Source organism: Ambystoma mexicanum, chromosome 7q (genome assembly GCF_040938575.1).
Source record: "Ambystoma mexicanum isolate Mex_15411 chromosome 7q, UKY_AmexF1_1, whole genome shotgun sequence".
Classification (NCBI taxonomy): Eukaryota; Metazoa; Chordata; class Amphibia; order Caudata; family Ambystomatidae; genus Ambystoma; species Ambystoma mexicanum.
The window spans coordinates 145,030,608-145,057,347 of record NC_090941.1 but is presented as its reverse complement, the minus strand read 5'-3'; the positions used below and the strand labels follow the sequence as shown (position 1 = coordinate 145,057,347).

General features: G+C 46.4%; 1 protein-coding gene across 2 annotated transcripts in view; it reads left to right on the top strand.

Moving 5' to 3' along the window:
- UGGT2 (UDP-glucose glycoprotein glucosyltransferase 2) overlaps positions 1 to 26,740 on the top strand; it is a 1,923,861-nt gene that overhangs the window by 1,018,642 nt on the left and 878,479 nt on the right. For both annotated transcript variants that reach the window (XM_069639785.1, XM_069639786.1), the window contains one exon: positions 13,290 to 13,479. In XM_069639785.1, the coding sequence (XP_069495886.1) occupies positions 13,290 to 13,479 (190 nt within the window). The remainder of the gene's footprint in view (positions 1 to 13,289; positions 13,480 to 26,740) is intronic.

Genomic DNA, 26,740 nt, shown 5'->3' with positions numbered 1-26,740 from the left:
TCTTTGCTATTCATCTCCCAGCGCAGCTTCTCTTCGGAAATGTTTCCACCGCCAGGGGGCGCAGTATGACTATGCGTTGGCTTTTCCTGATGCCTCTACGCGCCCGCGCCAGGAATATTGGGGCCAGTATATATATATATATATATATATATTATCAATGCACTCTGCTAATTTTAGGAACACCATTCTTAAACGTTGTTCGAATTCTCAAATTGTTTGCTTCCTTTATTCGTATTCAACAGGATGCTAAATACAACAAAGTCCTCTGTTTCAAATCCTCTGTTGACTGGCAGCGTCACATGTCCTTTTAAGACCTGCACCGCATTTCCATTAACTGTCTTGGAGAAGGCTGGACACACTGTACCTCGCATTGTGCCAGTCAATGCGCCCAAAGGCACTTCAAGAACGAGAGGCAAAGCTTTTGCCTTCCTCCACAAGGAAGAGAGGTGATCAATTAACACATTGGAGGATGCTGGGCGCCTCACCACAGTCCCCAGTATGAAAGGATTTGAAGAAGAAAAAACACAGCAGGAGTTTGCATCCTCCTTGTGGTTTTTCGAGGCATTACTCTTTGTCGTCGAAGAAGAGGAGCCACCACTTAGACATCCCGGACGAAGAGGCCCTGCAGGTACATTTTCCACCCAGTCCTCTGCTTCGCAGGAATGGGAGGCTTTCAGGATGAAGATGCTTGACATTTTCGCCAAGGTCCCGTCCCTGGCAGCTTCAGGCCTGACAGCCATGGCCTCGGCAGCCACAGCCTCAGCCAAACCGACAGATCCCACTGTGCTCGGACAAGCCGGCAGGGAATCTACAAGCAGAAGCGACAAGGTTAGGTCTAAGGGTCACACAGTTTGTCTCTTGTGACTTCAGTTCCGATGCCAGCAACGCGTTGCAAGGACATTTTTCCTGCTCCCCATGAGAGCATACATGCCCCATTTGGAGGACATTAATGATGAGGAGTGTCACCCAGTCCCATTTGGGCTTAAGCCCCTCCACCCTAGGGCTGAAGAAATGTTATGGGGGAATAAGGGAACTTTGTGGACCTTGTCAGCCAACTTGCAGGAGGCAAGAACCTGGACACCTCATCATGGGGTGGACATGTTCCCTGCTGCCACCACAGGCAAACCACAGGCTGGTTTCCAGTGTCTAATAGCGAAGGTGGTCGAAATAACGTGACCTCTGCCTATATGGCTGAAAGCAAAGCTGATACAAACCAGCCTGAATCCAGAAAAGATGTCTCATAAGAAGACTAGTGGAGTACCAAGGAGGAGGAGAGAGTGTCGTACACAGGGGAAGCCTCCTGACATGATCACTCCTGTGAGGGGCAGACCTGAGATGAGCCGAGGAGGCGAAAAACGCTAGTTTGATATGTCGGAGGCCTGTTGTGAGGCAGGGGAGCAGAATTCTATTCGAGATGGTGGCAGGAAGCACAGTGAACCATGCCGCGACCATCAGAGATGGAAGCGCAAACAGCTTCTTAACATCAGTACCCATATACGGCAGCGGCTAGAAGGGAATCTGAGAATGGAGAAACCAAAGAACGAGAAGAAAAGCACTGAAGAGGGATACCTGAGCATATGCCATGTCCTGCGAAGTTCCCCTGCATACAGAGCAGTAACGGGAAGAACGGGAGACACTGGGGCAACATTATACGGAGAGAGAAACTCGTCCCAGTAATAACAACGAGATACTGAATATAAAACTATTTAACTGGAACTGTGCAAAGCCGATAAAGAGAAGAACGAATAACCCTGAATGTGAAGCAGATAGACTGGCAACGAAGACCAGTGAAAGAAGGGAAAATACCCTATGAGTTTAAAGCTGAAGAGTGGAGAAAGTATGGCACAAAATCCTCTAAGAAGGGAAGATAAGACTATCAAGTGAACAAGATAGTTACAGAAAGAGAACCCAGGAGAGGGAGATAACAAATTGGATCAAAGCACATCCAATCTAAGTAAGCCTGGATGAACAGACCTTGAGGTCTACACGTTCAGACAACTGTAGGAGACTTTTCCTTGTGATATTTTCTCACACTCATCACTAAAGAGAATACAAGACCTAAGAATATTGTGTAAGAGCTACAAGAATCAATCAAGCAGATATCCAGAGACTATTATAGAAGATAGTGTTCGGAAACAAACACAAAAAAGAGAGACATTGGTGTAAAGAGACTACCAGAAGATAACAGAATACATGGGGAATGGAGCCATTCTCCTGCCCTGGTTTGAGTTGGTTGTTTTAGTGCTAGTGTCACGCAGAATTAGATTTGGACGGAGGATATTTTTTTCTTTGAGACTTCCTGATGACAAGCACCATTAGTTTCTTTACATAAGCAGGGAAACCTCTCTAGCAGTAGGGAAGATAGGCCTTATTCTTTTAAGTGCATTAAAAGGTCAGATTGTCCCTAACATGTCCGACGACTCCTTCTGACCCACCACACCTCACAGTGGATCATGACCTGCGAAAAATCAAAGGCCAGCACTAGGAACCAATGTTTTTCTACCCAACCTTCACCTGAAAGCTTGGTTGTCCAGGCCACTACGGTGAACCTTAAAACCACGATTTTCTGGTCTTTGGCTCCTGATAGGTAGAGCAAGAGACTGGGCACATGGCGGAAGGAAGAGTTCTGGGTATTGAACCTTGTTTTTCCGTTGGGTAAATGCCTCATGCTCTGGCCAATGTCTCCCTTGGCCTCTGGTCAATCATGGCAGAAGCGTCCGAGCACATCCCTGAAGGGGAGATGTATGAAGGTTTTGAGGCCCTAATCTGGGATGACAAGGAAACCTCCTGAAAGATTTTCTGGTCTGTATATGGCGGACTGTGTTGCAACACTGATGGCCACGAGTACTGTCTTGCCCAGAATCGTTTGGCTCAGTATGTCCGGTTTTGCTACAGACGTCCAAAAGATACCTCTGGACATGCACTTCGATGACATGAACTTGTTCAGCACCAAGGTGTTAGGGAGAATTCTCTTATAAGGCTAATTTCCCAAACCTAGTGAGTCCCCCAGCAGCTTTGCTGGATTTTTGGGGTTTGTTTTTTCTCCTGCTAAGAGGGTCTCTTTTTACTCCCACTCTTAGACATGATTTGAGATATGTCTTTGACTTGTTATGTGCTTATGGGCTATGGAGTTTCTTTTTACTCCATAGGGTATCATCTGTTTTTCTGTATGTGTGGTACACAGCACCCTCAATGCAGTACCACAGGGGTGTCACTGTGCCCCCCAAACATATACCCTGGGACTGACTACTGTTTCCCAGGGCATGTAAAGTCACCATTGACTTTACTAGTCCAAAATTGTGAACAGAACCAGTACAAACCATCATATTTTGGAAGTACTGGTAAGGGGTAATTCGATTGCCCCTGGGTCTGTTTTCGAGGGGGCACTGTCCCGTCCCCCCTCGTCGAGTTTCAGGCTGGTGGCAGTGGTTACCACGCAAAATATTCCACCTGAATATTCTCTATGGGATTTTCCCATTGATTTTAAACGCACCACTTTTTGGTGCAATGTTAGATACCGCCGGTTTATTTATTTGATGTGAAATCACTGGTTGGGTCTTTTTGCCAGAACTCAGTTCTAAAATGGCGTTTGTGTCCGTCTCTGTAACTCTGACCAAGGTCGAGCCCTTTGTTCCACTATTTTGGCGGGCTTCTCCACAGAAGCCCTCCAAATGGTGCCACTCTGTCTGGGTTCCACAGGAAGGGTGGAGGGGGGAATTGGCACCCTGGACTGTGTTGCCTTAGCAACCCAAGTCGCACTCTACTCTGATTGGCCCAGTGGTGAGCCGCCCGGCTCACCACTTAGCATGTGTGATTGACAGCTAGGCTGATGAATGGGGGTTTTTCTGCTTAAAAGCAGGGCCTTTGGGACTGGAACTTCAGAAGTCGCCACAGGACCTAAGAATCCAAAGAGAGAAGAAGGTGAGCCACCTCCAACCGACGACACCACCGGTGAAGCCCTGCTGCAACAAACTCACCACTTTTACAACGACAAGAGAAGATCTGCTGGAGAGTCGTCTCCCTTTGAGCTGGTTGGACCAACCAGTTCGCCCTTTTTCGCTTCCAAAGACGTCACTTGGTCGAATCGCCCGTGCCAAGCACCTTGGCGGCCGGATAGCCAAGCGCACCACTTTTGACCGCGAATAAAAGGACTGCACCTTTTATTCGGGAACTCTGCGGCTGGTTTCATCCCTGTGCAGTGCAACAACTCCACGTTTCCTCCTCGGGGAGATATTCTCTTCCCCTGGTCGGAACCACGAACCTCAACCACTACCAGGAACAACTGCCCCCGCTGGAGCTTCCTTTCTCTTTAAGGTACTGTGTCCTGTCTGGCCTCCCTTTCTACAGATTGCTAAAGGTGACCCTTAAATCCTTGGCTTCTAAACTGGGTTGGCTCCAGGCCTTCTAACTATATCTGTTGAATCACCCCAACCTCTTTTGTACACTCTGCAAGACTTTGTGTACTTTAAACCGTGTGATCCTGGGCACATTTCGCTTTGCTCTATTTAAAGTGGCTAGCCTATGAACTTTGGCTCCAAAGTATAACCTGCCTTTCTCCCCTTGCTCTGAACTCTTAAGTGTTTGGAACTGTTTTATTTTATGCTCTGTCTTTTCTCTCCCTTTTTAACCTAAACTATTGCCATCTAGGTTAAGCGCTCACTTCTGTCTTAACAAATAGTTGTGCTTTAACAATGACTTGTCTGATAGTTATCAAGGGAGGTGTGTATACTTACCTGACTGTGTTTTAGCTTACTTTTCATTGAGAGTTCTAGTGTATTGCCTAAAGTGTGTTTTAAATAAATAACTATATACTTTTAATACAACGCTCTGGTCAGTGTTTGTTTGCTCTGCTGTGTTTTGGCCCTATTGTGTATACTCCGCATACTGCCCTACTCTTCTTGAGAGAAGTCTGACTGCTCAGCCACAGCTACCAGGTGTATCTGGTGGTGCGGAAAGCTACCAATTGGGTTTAGTGCTGCTCCTGTAGTCTTAATCTTTTTGCAGTGTTCCCCAAGGGAACTGCACAGGATTCTGCCTAACACAAGGCCCGCGAGTATATGCAGGAATTACAGACTAAGTCGCAAGGACTGGCAGCCCAACAACCGCTGCCAGCTAGCCCAGCAGGCAGGGGACATTTTTTTTTTTTTATTTTTTTATTTTTTTTACGTTGTTTATTTGGTTTTAGTCAGGATAAAAACCAAGACTTTACAAATATTTCATGGTTCAACTCATAAATAAATTGACAATACAAAAGTTAAAAGAAAACTTCAACAAATCCTCTCTTTCATATCTTGTGTACAGGAATTAATTGTATCTTTCAATTTCCATCTCAATAATTTTTACTAATCTTGTTGTTTTCATAAGAGAGGCATTAGTAGTGCCCCACATGCACTTCATCCAAATCCATTCTCTCGCTGCAATCGTGTTTGCTTTAAAAAACAGTATCATTTTGAAACGAGCGTTTTCAAAGTAAATACAATATAAAAATAGATGTTTTAATGTCTCTTGTGTCTGATTGCAAAATCTACATACTTCATTGTTATCATCTGCAACCTGTTCATACCAATGCTTTGGTCTTACACGTGTATGCAAAAGATCAAATCTAAAGAACATAAAGGTTCGACGCACATTGGAACAAGGGCATAGTGTTAAGTCATGCGAGGTATTTGTTGATGGACAAATTTACAATATTCCGCACAAGAAACATATCTTGTCATATTCGTACAGATGTCTGCCCAATCACATTGGAATATTTTTTTCTTTCTTTTCCTGAAAAAGCTCCAGATCTTTCATTGGTATGTTAATCTTGTCCATAATCACTAACATATGTTCTTTATATTGGGTCATGGAAGGTGGATTATTATTCATTAACATTCTGTGTAAACCAATATATAATGAATTTCTGGGGGGATATAACATTTTCGCGAAATTCAATAAAAAGACGCCAGTTGTATTTGGCGGATAACGAGGTAAGTCCCAATTCATGTCTGACAATAGGGTTTGGCATCGAAGAAGGTAAACCAAGTGTATATTTCCACAACTGTCCCTGTATTTGATCCAGGAGTGGCCCCAAGTCATAAAGATATAACTCCACTCCATACAACATTATTGCTTCGACTTTTTTTAAGTAAAATTCTAGCAATGGTGTTAAAGAGAATTTACACATTTTTTGTAGTAGTGACTTCAGTTGACATTTTAAGGGTACGTATTTGATTGTTAATATTTCTTTCATTCTTTTAAACGACATATTTTTTGATAGCATAAGCCCCAAATAGGGTAGATTAATACTGCCCTACTCTTCTTGAGAGAAGTCTGACTGCTCAGCCACAGCTACCAGGTAAATCTGGGTGGTGCATACTGCTACCAATTGGGTTTAGTGCTGCTCCTGTAGTCTTAATCTTTTTGCAGTGTTCCCCAAGGGAACTGCACAGGATTCTGCCCAACACAATGCCCGCGAGTATATGCAGGAATTACAGACTAAGTCGCAAGAACTGGCAGCTCAGCAACCGCTGCCAGCTAGCCCAGCAGGCAGGAGACATTTTTTTTTTTTCCCCCATTGCGACTTCTGCCCAAGGAGTTAGCGATAAAGTCCATCAGGCAAGCAAAGGCTGCGTTGTCACTACAGGGGTAAAGGCCACGGTGCACCCATAGGAGGTGCCTCCACCTCCACTGTGCCCTCTGGATCCCCTGGCACGAAGTATCTCTGAAGTGCACTTCCGCCATCCGTCACTGGTCGGGGCATGATAATCCCTGTTTGGCGGTGAATGGAAAAATTCCACTTTTGACGCCTGGGCCTTACATGTCATACAACAGGGGTACTGCCTCCTTTTTCATTTCACCTCCAGACCGCCCGTGCCTCCAACCCTTGCCTCTGGAACCTCTCCTGCTGGAGGAGATCTGTCAGTTCTGGCAAAAGGGGCCATAGAACTGGTACCCTGCTCGGAACTATACAGGGGTTGGTACTCAACCTACGTTCTGGTGCCGAAGGACGGAGGTCTGAACACATCCTGGATCTTTGGCTTCTGAAATTGTACTTGTGAAAGGACAAGTTCTAGATGGTCACTCCAGCCCAGATCCTCCAGGTCCTCGACCTGAACGACTGGCTAGTCTCCCTGAATCTCCAGGATGCTTACTTCTATATGGTCATCCACAAGAAGCACAAGAAGTACCTGAGATTCAAGGTAGGGAACTGTTACTACTAGTTCAAGGTACTACCTTTCGGACATTCTTCAGCACCTAGGATTTTCATCAAGTTGCTGGCGGTGGCGGCTTGCCTCAAGGAAAAACAGGAATGCTTTCCCTTCTATCTGGAAGACTGGCTTATCCGAGCCCGCTCCCCAGTACTATCGTTGGCACACCTTACCCAGATATTCAGCCTGTTGCACAGGTTTGGCTTCTCTCTGAACTTCAAGAAGGTTCAGGATTTGCCATCCCTGTCCCTCACATTTATTTGAGCAGTCTTGGGCACTCGCCTTGGTTGGGGTATCCCACCCAAGGACAGAGTGACTAACAGCTACAAATGGCCCATGTTTTCCAGCAACAGACAAGTTCATGCCTCGGTTTGTCTGTGCTTGCTGAGTCTTATGGCCACCTGCATCCTTGTGGTGCTCGAGGCCCCACTCTGCATGAGGTGACTGCATTGGCTTCTGAGATCACAGTGATCGCAGTTTCAGGGATGAACATTGGTCCTTTATAGTGGTCTCTGAGATGGTGTCTCGAGACCTGCGATGGTGGTCTTTGAAGAACCTCTTGAGAGGGTCGCTGTTTTGTCAACCTTGGTCACAAGTGACTATCATGGATTTATGTCTGAGAGGCTTGGGCGCCCCCCTCCAAGACCTTATGGTGAGAGGACTGTGGCCCCATCAGAGTGCTGGGAGCACATCAAGCTACCTGACCTATGTGTTCCTGCCGATCCCATCATACTGCTGATTCTCAAGAGACTGTCAGTTCAGGTCCACAATGATCTTGATCGCTCCAGATTGGGCCTGGAGAACATGGTACACAGAGTTGCTGGACATGGCCATCTGCCCTCCCTGGCATCTACTGCAGAGGATGTACCTCCTATCCCACTCGGGGATAGGGAATGGTGTGGAGGGAGGTCCTGCACCCTAAGCTCTGCAGGAAGAACCTTCATGACCAGTTGCTGAGAAGCAAAGGTGTAAGGAGTGGGTACGGAGTGGGATCTGTTGGAGGGCATTCTGTCGAGACTTGAGTGTCGTGTTGGCAGTAGAGACCTCCGTCCCCAAGTGCCACACAGAGAGGATCCAAATCGCTCCCTGTGCAGCCCTTGAGGCCAGAGGTGGAGATGTTCAACTCCGGAACCACGAACCTCTGGTGACCCCAATCCGCTGCAAGAAAACACTGATTAAGTACCAAGTAATCAAGTAACCAACAGTACCAAACAACGTGACAAGAGCTTACCAGAGAGGTCAGGAAGAAGGCTGCTAAACCTATGAGGTAGGGGTTCCGGGACTCACTTGGGCAACGCCACTCCAGTTAAAGTATTCAGGGCCGTAGTCCGAAGAGTGATGTAGTGTAGTGTCCACCTGATGCCAAGAGCGTGGTTAAACTGTGAAATTGAAAAGCAGGAAGTCCAAGTGACCAGATGCCGAAGGGTAATCCGTGTTGCAGTCCGATAGCAATCCGTGGTCAATGCACATCCAAAGTAACAGAAGCCAATGGGGAGTTCCAAGAATAGTCTGTGTATCCAAAGCAAGGTCAAAATCCAAAATATCCAGAATCCAAACGAACGCGTGACGCCAAACAGGTTACAAGTAATAGCTGTGAAGCGGCGAGTACACAGGAATCCGTGTTTAAATACTCGCGCTTCTGGCGTTATGCTTCATCACGTGACATGCTGTCCTGTCACGTGGGGTGCCTCCCGGGTCACGTGGGCGTGCAGCGCCTGTCACGTGACGCGGAAGCCTAATGCAGTTTCGTCGATCACCCAGGCGCCAGGGAAGCTGCCAGTGTAAAAGGGGACGCAACCTGGAAAGCGTTCTGTTGCGCGTGAGGCGCGCTTGTGCACTCGAGGCAGCAGAGAGCACATGTGAGTCCCGGACTGTGAAAGGGAGGAGTGATGGAATGGAGGGAGAAGGGGCGAGCTACAAGGAGTCCAGGGTCTCGGGCAGGAGTGGTATCACTATCAGGTGAGCGTGTGACAGGGGACGTGACACGTTCGGGCATACTCTCTGCTAGGACTGCCACCAAATCCATCTATGCCTGCAGGTGGAGTACATTTTTGGCTTGGCGCTGGGAGGGGGATCTGGACCCTTCTACTTGCGCCACATCCTCTGTGTTGAGGTTTCTCCGACCATTGGACCAGACGATTACAGATACAGATTTGTACCGCAAAGGAGTATCTCGCAGCCATTTCAGTCCTCAAGAGCACCCAGGACCAAGACTCCTTTTTCACGATCCCCACAGTTATATTAGGAAGACGCTTCAGGAATTGCATGTTTCCCGCGTTACAGTATGTTGTCCAGGATGTGGGATTTAAATTTAGTGTTCACATTTCTAATGGCCACTCCATTTAAGTCCCTTCATTCTTGTTCATTAAGGTTTCTCACCCTTACAGTGATTTTCCTGGTCGCCATCACTTCTGCTAGACAGGTGTGAGCTCCAGGTGTTGTCAGTTGAACTACCCCACTTGGGTTTCTCTACATAAAAGGCAACTTTGAAAGTTAGACCTCCTGTTGAGTGCCAATTTAGGTTGGGATGATTAATGTATGTTAATATGTTCTATGTATACAGCGCTTGGGCGTAAGCACTATATAAATAAATCATTCTACCTTCCGAAGGTGGTCTTGGACTTCCATCTGCCTGACATTTTTCCTCCACCTCATCCTTCGAAGGCAGAGGAGCATTTCCATTGACAAAATCCTGTGCGTACCCTCACGTACTGCGTCTCTCGTATAAGTGAGACCAGAACAGGTGACCTGCTGTTTGTGGTTTATGCTGGTGCACGAGTTGGTAGGGCAGTCACCAAACAGACGGTGTCTCGATGAGTCATTCTCTGCATCTCGGAATACTATGATCTGTCTGGCAAGGAGATCCCCGAGGATCTCAGGGCTTACTCCACCAGAGGCCGCTACCGCTGCTCTGCAGTGTGGAGTCCCTGTTCTGGATGTTTGCCAAGCGGCTACATGGGCTTCTTCGCACATGTTTGCCAAGCATTTCTTCTTGAATGATATGTCTGGTCAGGACACTCATTTTGACATAGATGTGCTGTTCAGAGTTTTCTAGTTTAGTTTGTGTCCTTGCTACCCTCCCTCCTCCAGGTCATTCTACTGCTTTGGGAGTCTATCAAAGATGATGAATGCATGGGTGGAAAGAGTCAATTAGAGGAACAAATTACTTACCTCTCGGTAATGTTCTTTCTGATGGATGTTCCTCCCATGGTTTCCTCACCGCTCTCCCTAGCTGCCCCTCTTGGCGGAAAGCTAGTACACCATCGGTCCTATGATCCCTCTGCTTTAGAGTGCTCGGGGGAAAAAGGGTGTAACTGGGGTCATCCGTTGTGACGCCTCTATGTACTGACTCTGATGTCATGTCCGGAGCGGGATGCATAGAGGTGTCGGGCAGAGCCGCCCTCCCCACCTGCCGGAGGAGAAATGTTTCCAAAGAACAGCTGCACTGGGACATAGATATCTAAGCTGAGGAATCATGGGAGGAACGTCCATCAGAATGAACATTTCTGAGAGGTAAGAAATGGTTTCTCCTTTGTCAGTGGCTGGTGGCCCTGATTTAACCTTTTCTGTGTTTTAAAAGTGAAAAAGTGCAAAACTTATAACCCTTCTCTGACCTTGATGTCAGAGGTAGAGGTCATCCATGCTGTACGTTTGAGTCTCTGATTGCCGTCCTTGCGCTCTGGCTTTCCCTGATAGGATCCCATTTGCTGAAAAATTACTTATACCAGACATTTCATTATAACAAATCAGCTTCCATGTATCCAGGTTGGGTATGACTCTGTTTAAAGGGTACGGTTACATTTTCTGAACATAAAACCTTAACATTTTAGGGCTGTAGAGAAATCTATTACTTCCTCAAGGGAGCAAGGTATTGTGGTCATACAGACGATTAGACTACACCACAATACCTTGCTCCTGTCCATGGTCATTTTCTGCTCCGGAATCACGGCAAACTCCACAACCAGGTGCCAAAAAATGAATATTTATCTTGATTTAATCAATCAAAGAGCTTTTATTTATTTAAATTTATTAAGGTGTGGGCTGCTATGGTAGCCAGTTTGGTGCGATCATTTAACAATCAGAGACATTAAGAAAGTCACCAGAGATGTTCTGTGCCCTCGTATGTGTGATGCACACTTCAAACATTACACTTTTGGAACCATATTCACCCTCATCCCGAACGGTTCACTAAATTAGTGAAATTAATCTGGGTAAAAAGACTAATTAACTACCTTGTGACAATTCGGTTTGCGGTTTGTGTGTTGTACGTGGGTTATATGTTCAACCAGCATGGTAGATTAACTTTTTTCTGGTATGGTAACTTCCATTATCTCCTTTGAAAATGACGACATCTTTAAAATGGGGTGATTTATTTTGTTCAGATGCAATTCGAGGAATCTGAGTAGCATTCAAAAGGATCTTGCGCTGTGTCCCTTTGCATTTTAAAATTATGACACTGTTTGGATTCTGAATCACGCTCTCCTTTTACATATTTACTGGAGGGACTGAAAACATTGCAGTATTGATTGTTAATGCACACTATTAATGTTCCTTTTCATTATTTGCTGACACTCTTCAGCGGTGGAATCCCGCTCTTCATTATCACAGTCTGTATAGATCTATGATGTGCCATCATTCTGTGGGCACATTTACATTTGGCAAACAAGGTTGTTCCCTTGTCTTGCTGCGGTACATGTAGAAACATGCAGGGGCGTTCCTTAGCCCATGCTCTTTTCATATCTCCACATAGGTTGAGCAGTCTAATCTTCGCCCACGGGAACCAAAAGTAAAATTGTCTACTCAATCTATTTCCAGGTAAAGGACAAGGCCAAATGAGAAATCAACTGACAGTCTTCATTTGAGTAAACTGTCACCGCTTCTCTCAGCACTGTGGCTTCTCTGAAACCCCAGCTGAGGGGACAGTGTCTGCCACCTAGCCACTAAGAGTACAACCTCGCATGGAGTGCAAGCCCTCACGCATTCATGTGTTGCCATTGCCCATAAAACTAGTAAAAGGTGGCAAGTGCTTTTAGAGAAATTGGTATCCAGATTAAGACATTGCCAGTGTTGCTCCTGGTATAGGAGAAACTCTACCTAAGCAGCATTAATGGGTTGATGCTGTTGTGTAGAGAAACTGAAGCAACTGCAAGACTTTCTTTGTGTAAAGTAGAAATCAAACTGGCCCATCTTGCACAGACGGCCCCCTATCTGTGAAGGGTGAAGGATAAACTAAAGCAGCCAGGGCATGGTGTTGCTAGGTCTGGAAAAGATCAGGGGCTAAGCTAATGTCGGGATGAGCGGGATTCAGGGCTAGCTATAGCTACAACCAAAAGACCTGGGACTATAGCCACCTCAGCCCCCCACCCCCAGCCCCCTTAGCAACACCTCTGCGGAGCAGCATCTTTTTACAGCACAAAACTATGGATGGAAAGCGTTGAATTAATCATAACCACTTTAAACGACCGTGGGCAGCTCCCAGAGACTCTGTTTTAACCTTTCTATGCTATTAGAGAAAGGTACGTATGTATGTAAATCAGACTTGATTGCACAACTAATGGGGTAGTCCAATTGAAACTGCTAGATCACATCCTCTACTCAGCAACACAAGTAAGCCCATACATGTGTTTAGCTTCCCTGAGGTGCTGCTTTAGACTCTAGGCAAAGAGAGCTTGAGACCCATGGCCTACCCATGCCGCTTAAGATGCTTTAAAATAAAGTCATTGTTTTGGGAGGAACATAGACTAACTGTATACGTATTGTTTTCCCCTTCTGTAAGGGCTCGGAAGGGTGGAAAACAATGGCATGAAAGGCTCACCAGATGGTTGGCTGCTGTTTATGAATAATTCATATTTATCCACCCATCACTTTTGGTTGTATCCAAAGATCCTGTCAAATTCAAACTCAGGGCAAGCAGAGGGACTAAGATGGTTTTCAAGATTTTTAGGGCCGCTCTAAGGTGACCATCTTCCAAATGCTGTCTCCTATCCAGTAGCTAAGCACTGTGTCTATGAACAGCAGAAATGTCCCTGAAATGGCTTTTTCTCAGATTTATTTCCTGAATTTCAGAAGAGTGATTTAAATTATTTTAATCCCCAACAGCTTTTACCGTTTTGTGCTGGAGTCAGAAGTTACCTTCCTGTCTAACAACAGCCTTTCAACTGGACCGCAGGCAAAGTTCCTTGAGTTGCCAGACTCGCCCCTTCTTACTCTCAACATGATTACCCCGGAAAGCTGGCTGGTGGAGGCAGTTGATAGCTCATGTGATCTTGACAATATCCGTTTACAAGATGTAAGTATACAAATGTAGCTACTACGAAAGATTTCAACCTATTTTAAACTTCCTACTTACGCTCTTTAAAGACTCTAATGAATTGGAATGTTTCCCAGGTTTTCATTAGTGGTAGTGTTGGTGTTCTTAGTAGTAGCCTTCCACACTGCTTGATTTCCCCCATCCTCCCAAATTCAAGAAATGATCAATAATGGTGGGAGAGATCTGTCTTCTAAAATATCAGCATTTCCCTGGATCTGACAAGCCTCTTGATCAATAATACATGGATTGTTAAGCAAGCATCACATATTTCACCTCTTCTGACTGAACACAAAATCCTTATACTTTTCTTGATTGTGACATGACTGCATTGTTTTAACTTTCCCTGTATTGTCAATGACTTTACACTGAATTAAAATGATGTTGATGATTAGTTGCCAATGCTGTCTACATTTTTATAGTTGGGTTTAATATATGGACTACAATCCAAACTAGTCAGCTTCCAGGAAAGTTAAATGCAGGCAGATGCAAAGGGTGCATGAACAAGAGGCACACCCACAGTCACATTACAGCATTTTTCAAATGGATTCCTACCTCCCAGAGTCCTCATCTTAGATAGATGTATTCATAAACTTTTTTTTTCAGCCACCAGGGGTGCACCACGGCTCTAGGTCATCTTTGCCAACCTTGTTGCATGAACCAATGCCCGATGTGACACTGGGGCCTTTATATATGCTGTCGCAACACCCTTTGTCCTCCATTCCTTCGTTCTGCATGCACAGTACACTTCTGGAATGCCACCTAGCTTTAGTGCTATTTCTACTGTGTCATGCCTCAGCTGCCAGCCTTGCTCATATTGTGGTTGGTAAATATCCATATCGGATCCCCACAAGGCATGCCAGTGCTGCCTTTGCGGAGGTCCAAAACACAGTGGATTGCTGCTACTGCCAGTTGATGCATTTGAAGGCCCTCAAGGAGAGTGCTCCTAAACTCTTCACCTATTTTCACGAGTGGAAAAAAAAACCTATGAAGTCACTGAGCTCGGAGTCCAAGAAGGCTTTGGTTGAAGTAACTGTGGAGGAATGTTCTTCTGCACGGAACAGAAGGACAAGAAGAGGAAGAAGCAACATAGGAAGACGTCCCGCTCTTTGATGACTCATCTACCTGGTGGATGTAGAAGAATGGTATCTCAGTCACACTGCAGAAATACCTCTTGCTCTGCCTTACCTTTTCCCACTAAATCCTTGGCTCCAGAGAAATGGGAATCTTGACAGCACCAGACACTTGACATATTTGCTAAGGCCCTGATGCCGGAGGCTGTGGCCCATCGCCTGTCGTGACTACTGGGCTCACTCTGCTTAGTAAAGCTGGCAGTGGCACCTCTCTAGACTGCCGCTGCATGCCTGGTGGCTTTGTTCTGGCTTCAGTGGTGGAGATGTCTCTGCCCCAATGGCAGGCTGCTCAGCCTTTGGGCATCAATTCTTTGGTCCAGTATTCTTGTACCTCAATGGGAATATGCTCCCCATTTGAAGGTAGCAGTCCTTCTCGAAGATGACAGTAATCTATGAATAGGGAAGGGATGCCATCTTCTGTGGTCTGGAGCCACTTTTCTCTAGTACAATGGAGGAGCACCCTAAGGACGTATAAGGTGAGGGAGAAGATTTGCTTGATTTGGTTACAGGCCTACAAGTGGCAGTGGATTGGCACCTCTCCGGAGCTGGCTATTGCTCCACCTACAACTTGCACTGCCACTATGTATAAGAGCCAGTACTATCTGACAGACATTCTGGATGAGTGTTGTTTGTGGAAGACCGTTTTGCCAATCAATCCGGCAGTTGCTGTCCCTGATTTGGATGCCTGGTTGAAACCAGCTTTGAACCCTGTGATCTTGCCTAAATGCATCATCTGGCTCCATCTGATCCAGGTTTTCTGTCCACTCAACCCTTGCCAGAGAGCTTGGTAGTGCAGGCCGTCACAGCAGGTATTTTTATTTAAAGCATTTTATTAAAGTTTCACAAGTTAAATTAAAAATGTTTGATCAGTGTTAAGATATGTAGCAACTTTCATATCCCCTTTCCCTCCCTCCCTCCCCTCATTACCTCCCTAACCACAACTCGAACAGTAACGGTGTCCCAGATCTGTACTGTATAAGGTAACAAGTTGCTTGGGTTAAACTTTCTTTTAGATGAATGCAGGATGTCAGATGCTAGGCATGTTGTTATCCTTTAGATCTTTTGTCAATGTCCTTTTACCGATTGCCATATTCAGGGGGGTTTGTCGTCTGGCGAAGTGAACAGTTCTTGCACAAGTACATTCCACAACATGTCTACAGAGCTCTCTATTCTTCCCATCCCTATCGCTTCATACCACACTGCTGTCTCCACCATGGTCCATCTTTTCAAATCTTTCCACCATATTTCTATGTTCAGTCCCTCTTTGGTCTTCCATGTCATTGCCATTCATCGTTTGGCCAGTGCCCATGCTAGGTCTATCATTCTTTTCATTGCTCTGTCTTTCCCTGGGTATTTATATAGCCCTAGGAGGCAGGCCTCAGCTGACCATTCTTGGCCTTTTATTCCATTGTTCCATAGGCGCTGTTCGATATCTCACCAATATGTCTGGATCTTTGGGCAAGACCAGAACATATGTCCCATGTCTGCATCATCTTCTCCACATTTCGGGCAGCTTTGTGTACTTGCTCCTGGGAAGTGTGATATCCTTTTAGGCGTCATGCATGCTCTATGAAATATGTAGAATTGTAGCTGTTTCAGACTGGCATTTCTGGAGACCTTTTTGGGGTATAGCATTGCTTTGGACCACTCCTTTTCCGTAATTTCTCTTACTATTTCTGCTTCCCATGGGCGTTTACCTTTATGTAGATCTTTGGGTATCTCCTCTAAGAGCACCTGATATATTCTGGAGACCATATGACCTCCCTCAGACACATCATACAACAGTCTTAGTACAGGAGTTTTGCTTTCCAGCGCTGCAGAGGATGGCCATACTTCATGTGTTTTAACTAGGTCTTGGAACTCTAGTAGTTTCCCGGTGGGGGCAAGATCTCCTACTGTGACCAGCCCTTTGTCTTCCCAGTATGTTCTACTTTGCTTGAGGTCTTCTCTATTGTTTCCATGCAGGGCCCCAGTGGTATCTGGGGGGAATATGGTTCTTCTACCTTTAGTATTCTCTTTGTTCTAGAAGCTCTAGGGGGTTTTAAATTCTCCCTTTCTCAAGCCATAGTGTTTTTTTTATGGAGGTAAGGGGCTATGTTGGCACTCAGCAGTGTGTGTTCAACCGTTTCTGTATCTGCAAGCCAACCCGCTACGTGTTGGGAGTTGTCCTCCTAGATAGTAGAGTTCAAAATTCGGGAGGCGCATGCCTCCTTCTGAGTTGTCCCTGCACAGTACCTCCATGGCAACTCTTTTCCGGCCTTTTCCCCATATAAAACGTCATTAACGTACCATTCCTCCTACCACGGACCTTTTTCAGAGACTTTAATTCAGTATTAAGCAGTGATATAGTAGTCGGGGGAGAGTTATCATTTTTAACAATGATATTCTTCCCATCATGGACAGGGGTCGTTTTTCTCAGAATTTTGTGGATGCCGCCAGACTCTATTTTTGCTCTCAGCGTGTTTGTGGTATAAGTATCTTTAATGTCATGACATATGTTTATGCCCAAATAGCGGAATGCGTGTGGGTTCCATTGGAGACCAAGGCAGGGGAGTCTGTTTTATGCTATACCTGCCCATCCTGCCAGGGGGAATAAACAGGATTTATTTCTGCTAATTGATATCCTTGATAGCTGTGCAAAATTTCCCAGTACTTCTAAGTATGACTCTAGGTTGTCCTTCGGATGTTTTAAATATAACAGTACGTCGTCTGCGTAGAGGAAGATTATGTGCAGGGTTCCATCTACTTGTAGCCCTGTGTCTTTAAATGAGTTCCTCATGGATATCGCTAGGGGTTCTAATGCTAAGATGTACAATAGGGGGATAGAGGGCAGCCTTGTGGGTGCCTCTGCAGATGGGAAATGGGTATGAAATATGTTTCCCTGTGCGGACTCTTGCCGATGAAGATGCATATAGCATGCGTATCCATCTCATAAACCTGTGTCTTATCCTGTACTGTTCCAGTGTGGCAAACAGCTATTCCCATTACACAGAATCAAATGCCTTGATAGCATCCAATGCCACCACTGCACAGCCCTCTGTCCTGTCATGCGTCCTGTCTATGACCGCCTGAAGTCACCTCAGGTTTTCTGTTGTGGCTCTACCCAGAACATTGCCCGTCTGGTCAGGACTAATCTAGTGATTACTTTTATAAGCCTCTCCGCTAACACTGCTGTAAGAATTTTAGTGTCTTGGTTTATTAGCGCAATTGGCCAATAGGATCTGCATAATGTTTTATCTTTTCCCTGTTTTAGGATAGGGAGTATCACTGCTTGTTCCATCGTATCGGGTATGGCACCAAGCTTGTATGCCTCTTTGAGGACTGATAGTAATTGCGAGGCTAATAAATCAGTGTAGTCTTTATAAAATTCTGCCGGAAGTCCATCGCTTCCTGGGGTTTTTCCGGTGGGTAGTGCGTTGATAACTCCTTGTATTTCTTCTGTGGTGAGGTGGGTATCCAACATCTCTCTCTGTTCTGCTGGCAGTCCTATGCCTTCTAGGGTTTCTCTTATTTCTGTTTCCCTGGCTTGCGTGTTATGCTTGTATAATCTACTGTAGAAGTCTTTAAAGGTGTTGTTGATCTCTGACTGCGATCTCCATACATTCGTCTGCTATTTATACTGGTACTTCTCTGGTATTCTGGCCCTGGACCAGCCAGGCCAGACGTCTATCTGGTTTATCACCCTGCCCATGTATTTATTCAGTATATTTTGCAAAGGTAAAGTTGCCCAGCTTTTCCCATTGCTCTATGCACTTTTGTCTTAGTGCTATGAGGGTACTTTCTTTTTCTTTTCCTATTGATTCCTCTACCTCCAGTAGTTTGATTTCAGCTTCTACCACAGATATTTGGTTTTCTAGATCCTTTCTGACTCCTCCTGCTTTAGCTATGGCCACCCTGCGCATAACTACTTTAAAGGCCTCCCACACTGTTCGTGTATTATTAACACTTCCCAGGTTGTGCTCAAAATATTTTTCCGTTTGGAGTCTTAGGTCTTCCCTGAAGCTACTGTCCCTCAGTGATTCTGCTCTTAATTTACATGTGGGGATAGGTGCTGAATGGTCAGAAAGTGACCATTCTGTCATCATGGGTGAGTAGTCGGATAGTGTTCTGCCTTCATAAGTGGCCCCTACTACACTACCCAGGTGTTTTTTCCCTATGAAGACAAAGTCAATTCTCGTGTGTAACTGGTGCGCATTTGAGTAGAATGAGAATTCTCGTCTTTCTCAGTGTATCCATCTCCACCCTTCCTGGAGCTCCAGATCTCGTACTAATTCTTTCAGTGCTCTGGATGGAAGGGGGAGTGGTCGAGTTGAGCTCTCTGATCTATCCAGGATCGGATCTAGTATGTAGTTAAAGTCCCCTTCCCAGAGCCTTTGCATAGGGAGTCAGGATGGAGTACAGTGAGCAGAAGAATTTTGCGGCGTTCTGATTGGGCACATAGGTATTGATTATGCAGATTTCTTTCTTATCTAAGAATCTGTGCATTAATATCAATCTCCCCTGTAGGTCTGAGTGTGTGTTTACTACTTGGAACGGTATTCCTGGGGCAATCCATATGAGTACCCCTGTGGCATAATTGTAGTATGCTGAGCCGTACCCTCTACCTTTCCGTTTATTAAATCCATGTGACTGCTTGTCAGGTGTAAATGTGTTTCTTGCAACAGGGCTATGTGGATAGCTTTTCGACGTAAATATGTCATCACTCTCATCCCTTTGACGTAGTTGTTGAGGCCACGTACGTTGCATGTGGCAATTTTCAGATTTTCTGGCATCTGGGATGTATTATTGGCTCTATATGTCTGTTCCTAGATAATGGGCCTTTTTCTCTGTGACGCTGAATTAATTTGGCCCATAGTTGTTCTCTCCAGTGTGCGTTCCTGGTCTCTTGACAATTCCTGGGTTTTACTCTATTCCCTTTATCCGTTTTGTTCCTGAGTCTATCTGTAGTCCTCCCAATTTACCTCCATTGCGACATTGACCCATGGACTTTTTGTAGGTTGTGTCGTCTATAGCTACTCCAGTCGCGGTGTGTCCTTAACTGTGTTGTTAACAACTGAACTCTAATATAACAGTCAACATTTTGCCCACCGGTGTAGTTCCATAGAGGCAACACCACCAGTGATTCCTGATACATCTTGGGAGGTCGGTGGCTGAGTACTACGGAGTACTCTCAGTCCATTTGAGTGTGGGTTTGGGCGGCCGGGCCAGTTAACCAGATTAATTAATTACTGTCCAACGAAATTCTATCAGAGAATGGGTTAAAGCAGGGTTGTCGCTTGGCCCCAGCGGTCTTTTGCCTATTTAGATCAGACATGGCTGAGGCTTTCACAAATATGAAATGCTTTCCACCTAAAATCGCTGGCCATCCAGTGGGCAGACTATTTGCTGACGACCTGCTACTGCTCGACCAGACGGAAATTGGGCTGCAGAGGCAATTAACTGACTTGTCTCTCCATATTCACAAAAACTGCCTCCGAATAAATGTAAAAAAATCTAAAATCTTGATACTGGGCGACAGTGGCAGGGTCAGTAAGCGGAATAAATGCCGTTGGACACTGAATGGAGAACAAATACCAGTGGTGGCATCGATGATGTATCTGGGGATAATGCTAAATAACAGTTGGGGAGACGTTCCTGGCATCGACCACTTGAGAAGTAAAGTCAACAACCTGGCATCTCAAGCGCTGCTTGTTAAAGGGCGCTATTGTAAATTTTCCATGATTCCAATTCTGGACTTTTACAAATTGAAAGTCGCGCCTATACTTACGTATGCAGCAGAGGCCAACCTCTTTATGGACCCCAAAAACTGGAACCATTTGGAAGGCCTGTTTTGGAAAAGGGTTTTGGCTCTTCCAAAGTCAATACCAATAGAACGGGTTCGTAGGGAACTGGGCCTACCCTCCCTATACTCTCTAATGGAATGGAAGTCTTCATCCTTTCTGAGGAAATGTATTCACCCTCCAGGAGTAAGTGGGTTTTCTATAATCAAGAAGGCCATGGAAAGGAACCAGGTAGAAGTCTTAAAAACCTGGCTTGTGTCCTGTTCTTCTATCCTGTTGTCTCTAGCCCTTTCGGGCAAAACACTAACTGAAAACCCAATGAGGGTGAAGCATAAATTACTGGATTCGGACTGAGCAAAAAGTGAAAGGCTACAAACTGTATGTGGATGACCCAGCGGAACGCTACAGTAGGGGTATGGTCATACCTTACCTTGATAGATTCCCTTCACCGTCTGAGCGCCAAAACTTCCTAAGATTTCGCTTAGACCTCTATCCAACACGGGTGGTCACAGAAAGGAGAACGAAGGCCCAGGAAGAGAGAGTACTAAACTGTCGGATGTGCAACAAAAGTCCTGAGTCTCTGAAACATCTTGTGTTAGTGTGTGAGCCCTTGCACTCTACAAGAGCTAAATACCTAGGGAGGTTCCTTGAGGAATCGACCACAAAAACGTTGGACGAATGGTGGGCTCACATCAGATGGGGGGCTCGGCTCTCGCTGTCGTTAGCTGTACTTCAGTTTGTGAGGGCAATCTTCACCACTATGGAGGTTATCGAAAACACACAAGTTGGGTGAAAACAATTTCATAGATTGGGCCTTCTGAGGAGGAAAAATGTTTGCCTTTCGTTTTTATTTTGTTTCCTTTCTTCTTCTTTTTTTGTTCCTTTTCTTTCTTCTCCTTTCTCCGCAAATAGTTTCTTTGCAAATAGTTCCTGTAAATGTTTTTTTTTTCTGGAAACAATTTTTATCTATGTATTGATTAATTGGTTGCATCTAAGGTTTAATAAAAACCAGGTGATGTGTGAATAAAAAAAAGAAAAAAAAAGGTTGGAATGTGATTCCTGTGAGGGCCCAGTGGGCTCTTTCAACTGCAACTGGGCTCCAGGTCCTATCTCTTGGCAGAGTATGTTTTTATTGAAATTCATGGGGTTTCTACCTTCTGTGCCTTCAGGTAATCCCAGAATCCTGATATTACTCCTCTGCACCAGTCCTTCCGCATCTTCTGCAACATTCTGACTTTAGTTAATTCCTTGACCATTGCCTACAGTTCTTTGGTCGTGGGTGGGTGCAGTCTCATCCAGCTTCTGCTCTGTTTCTCCTACTCTGCTGGCGAGGTTACGAACGTCTTGGCGTAGTAGACTCACATTGCATTTTATCTCTCCTATGCAGGTCTCCATGGATGTGCGGATGGCTGCTATCACTTCCAGGAAATTATTTCATCAGCTATATGTTGGGGGTCCCTATTTGTTGCTTTCTAGACGCTCTCGTGGATGTGTGGAATCTGTCTTGGATTCATTTTTTGCATAGGTATCTATAGTCGCTTGCTTAGGCTGTGCTGCTGTTTTCCTCCTCCCGTCCAACATTTGGAATATGTGCCTGTGACGTTTTATCTCTGTGCTACTTGGGTCCACAGCAGCAGTGTCTCCTGAGGGGGATCTGAGCTTCCAATGGCTACCTCGTGATTGTCGAGTCTCTTTTCTTGCTTGGTCATTCACTGGATGTGTTCCTTGTCGCTCTGCTGGCGGTGGGTCTTGCGGCCCTGATAATTCGGGAGCTGCTGGGGTTAGCTTTCCCCACTTGCGCCCAATTAGAGTTTGGGCTTGAGACTGGGCGCTTCTACAGTTTTTATTGCAGGTCAGGATTTAGTATCCTTGTGGAACACCTATGCACTGTCGTGTGTTCTCCGGAGCTGATTGCTTCCTCCTTCCCTTTCCTCCAGGGGTCCCTTGGTGCGTGCATTCACTGTGCCGTGCCTTTTTGGTGCTCATATAGGTGGGTTTGATGCTACTGTTATGACTGCAGCTTTTATTCCTCCCTATTGTCTGGTACTCTCTGAGCTGCGCAGGCTTCTGGTTTCTCTATGGCGCAGTCATTGCTGGCTCATCTTCCCTCCATAACACTCGCTCTGCTTCCCCTTCTCTGCCTTGCCTGGAATCTCTGGGGCTTTGTGTACTGTTGGGTCTCCCTCCCGCTCTTCAGTGGGTGAAATGTGAGTTGTATTGTGGCAGTTTCTGTAACGCTCACCTGATTCCCGCAGAGGCGCCGGTCTTGACTGGGTGAATGCCATATCTTCAAAGGTGATGTGTAACACACGGTTGGCTCTTTGGGCTGGACCTCTGTGCACTGTATGTCTGACTCGAAGAGTAAGATGTCTTAGGTAAGTGAACGCCGAGCTCTCCATCTGCCTCGGGGCAGGGTGCCGTAACCAGTTTCTTCACTGGATAAGGGTGCAGACCTCTTGACCTCAGAGGACTGCTGTCCGTCGTTAACTGCACGAACTGTAAGTTCTGGGCACTTCAAATGTCTTAAAAGTCTTTTGTAATGATATCTCTTGTTTTGCAGGGTTCCGGCGAAGTCGGATGGCGGGCTGATGAGAGTTGAGGATCGAACCCGCGTGAGGAATAGAAGCGCCTGGAAGCACGTAAGTAAGCGCTTGTAGCCTGCTTCACGATGCAAACTAACTGTCCCTTTTATCTTGCAGGTACAAGTTCGGAGCTTTAGAGAAGCTGAAGGGTGCTGGAATACCCACTGGATTCGGCATGGGAAGGAGTAATGGCACGTGAGTAATAAAGTTGCCCAATGTCTTTAAACGCACCTTCTTTTGTCTTTCAGATGCGGGATGCAGCGCCGAAGGCCTCCGGAGCGTGCGAAGAGCTGGTAAGCTTTTGTCTTTCAGATGCCGGAATGCAGTGCGAAGACCTCCGGAGCATGCGAAGAGTAGGTAAGCCTTTGTCTTTCAGATGCCGGAATGCAGCGCGAGGCGTTGGTGACAGCCGATGGACCAGGTAAGAGATGCGCTGCCACTGAAGACCGTAGTGCTAACCTGTTCTTTCTTTGTCTTTACAGGTGCTGCTGAAGACTGGATTCCAGGATGGTAAGCCTTTGTTCCCTTAGGCCCAGGATCAGAAGCAGAAGACACGATGAGCGTTCTGCTGCAGAGAATGCAGAATAACGCAAAGCAAGATTCATCCATCGGTGTGGTTTAAATAGCCTCCTGTAGTGCTTAGGTGTCTCCTTCCACAGCCACGCCTAGGTAAGAAAAGAGTTCCTGCTTTCCAGAAGAGTTCCAGTGTTCTGAACCTAGGGAGTGGCTCCTGCCCCACCCAACAGGAAAAGTAGTCCCAAACAGAAGAGGATCAGGGGTTCAACTGGCAGGTAAGTAAGCAGCATGGTCTGCTGCAGGTAAGTCCACCCAAGCATTATGAGCCCCGCGCTTCCAGCGCTGGGACTGGGCATCTTTATGAGCCTGGTGCCACTGGCGCCAGGACAGGGTCCAAAAGGTCCCAATTGGGACTGGCTGGCACTCGGAACCGGGGTTATGGGTCTGCTTCCAAGGGAGTCGGGCAAGTCCTGATCTTTTGGAAGCAGAGATCATGACAGTTTCCCACGTGTACTCCGGGCTCTTTCCCCACTGCGTGTGCACCTTGGGGGCCAGAGGGAGCCTATGTATTGCAGCGCTGCTCCAGTGTCAGGCCGCCGTGTGTCTTAGAGCATTCATGGGGCTGCCGGTCTCCATATTCTTTTCCCGGGCGTGTTTTGCTTTAATGCGTTTGGGGGGGCAGTAGCAGCTTCCCGGTTCCCATCCGCTACTGTGTCCTGCTTCACTATGTCTCACAGGGAGCCGGTTCTGCAGCGTTTTATTTCGTCAGTCTTCCCCCTGCCTCCAAGTATTTTCAGCTCTGCTCTTTATAAAAGCTTCACTCTAACCGCTTTTGCTGCGTTCGCTTTACTGCTTGTTTCCTTGTTCGCAGGTGTCACTATGCAGCACTCAGAGGCCTCTCAGAGGGTTGTCAGGTTCTTCCAGCAGCGGACTGGAGCCTTTTGTGTCTTCACTGCTTCTCGGGAGTCTCTGCCGCCATTTTTTGCGGGCTCCTCCTCTGCGGCCGTTACGGTCGCAGTTTTTGGATTTACTTCTTCATTCTCTTCAAGTGTCTGTGCAATATACTCCTCAGAAGTTCCTGGTTCTTCAGGAATCTATACAGCCTCAGCCAGATCACTCTGTCTTGCACAGGATCGCGTTATACCGGATCAAGCAGGGAACTCTGAGATCTTGACTGCCTCCATTGCAGCTGGCCATGCCCCTCCGCCACAGCTGGTATAAAAACAATATCCGTCCCTTCATGACCCCTTAACAGGAAGAACAAGAAGCTGGATGTCAACGCCACAAGTTCACAGCATCGCGCAGCCTTGTTTGGCGGACAGACAATGCCACCTGTGCTGCAGCTAAATACTCCTCTCCTGTGTGGAATGTGATCTCGGAGACAGTGGACATCTTGCAACCTAACAGGTGAAAGAGGGTTCACCTATCTGGTTAATGACAGTAGAGAAGCTGCACACCTGATCTTGACACAAATGACTATGCAGCATGTGCAGTGGACACCAGGTCTATCATGCGGAGGCAATCCTGGATGAGAACCTCAGGGCTCACCCTCCAATTCTAGACCAAACTTCTGGACATGCCGATCCGTGATAACCTGTTTGGGACAAAGGCTGATGAAGCTCTACAGAAATTCCAAGCCTGGTTTCGCTGTCCAGCAGCCGTTAACCTCTTCTTTGAAGGGTAGTTCTTTTCAGCCCTTCCCCAAAACAATTGCAGCGTCGCCCCCATGCGAGAAAGGAACAAAGGGGCTCAGATTGGTGGGTTCACCCCCTCTGCTCTGCCCGCAATAATCCCAGTCCAGAAACACTGTGAATTGAACTTTTTCCATTCTATTTCTGTGAGAAGGCGGGTGTCCCTATTCACTGATAAGTGGGTCACTCTGCTTCTGATGCATGAGCCCCGGAAATCGTATCTTAGGGTTACTGCCTGCCTTTTCTTCAACGTCCACTCGACCACCCTCCTTCCCGTATATGGCCACATCTACGCATTTTTCTGCTGTATGAGGTCTGTCAGCCTCTAAAGAAGAACACCATACAATTGATGCCCCATTCAGTTTTGCTTTCTAGCTGAGAAGAGAGAGTGTGGCCACCCCTCCATGGATCTGCAGCTTTTGAATCAGTGCATGCACAAGGACAAATTCAAGATGGTCACCCTGGCCTAGATCCTCCAGGCCCTCGAATTGCGGAATTGTCTGTTTTCACTGGACCTGCAAGATAGCTACTTCCATTGCAGATTCACTCCAAGAATAGGAAGTATGCGAGATTCGTGATCAGGAGCACCCACTACCAGTTTGACAACCACAGTCTTCACCAAACTGTTAGCGGTGGTGGTCACTTGTCTCAGGACGGAGAGGATTCATGTCTTCCCCTGCCTAGACGATTGGCTTTTTCGAGCCAGAAACCCAGACCTGATGTCATCCCACTTGTACCACACTCTCAGCCTTTTACACACTTTGGTCTTCTCCCTGAACCTCAAGAAGTTCAACGTTTTGCCATCCTAGTCCCTCTAGTTCCTAGGCAGGGCCTTTGACATCTTCTTGGGTAGGGCTTTGCCTTCCAACGCTCAAGCCACAGACATCCTTCAGATCGCGCATGTCTTCCAGTCAGAGTATGGTCACAGCTTCCGCCTTTCTGTATCTACTGCTCCCAGCCTCTGTTTTTCAGCATCTGACATGAGGTCGCTCCATTGTCTGCTTGTAAATTAGTGGTCCCAGTTCTAGGGTAACATGCCTGGGACCTTATGTTGTGGGCACTGCGAATCAACATGCTGAGGGAGAAGTTGCTTCGGCACCTATGGCCCCAACTGATGGTGTTCACGTAGGGCTGGGGTGCGTTGGAGGCTTGTAGGCCATTAGTATCTGGATAAAAGTACTATGCGAAAAAAGTGGGGTGAGAAACTCCAACCCCTATCTCTGAAAAAAGGAAGTCACTGGTGACTCAACCCATCTCTGAGCCAGAGTATTGATAGACCAAGGAGAGTAAGCACCTTTGAGGCCCAGACAACTACATAGTATCCAAACTGGCGAGCCAGGTTGTCTGTACACCTAAGAGAACAAACTTGTTTCATGCCCCAGGAATTTCAGTGTTCAACTTGCCTTTTTCAGCCAATGTTTCCGTACACCCAGGACATAGTAGGAGCACTTAGGATTGTGGAACTCTGATACCAGGACATCCTGATGAGGGTTCATCAATGACCAAGCGATCCCAGGCAAGCCATGAACGATATGTGGGAC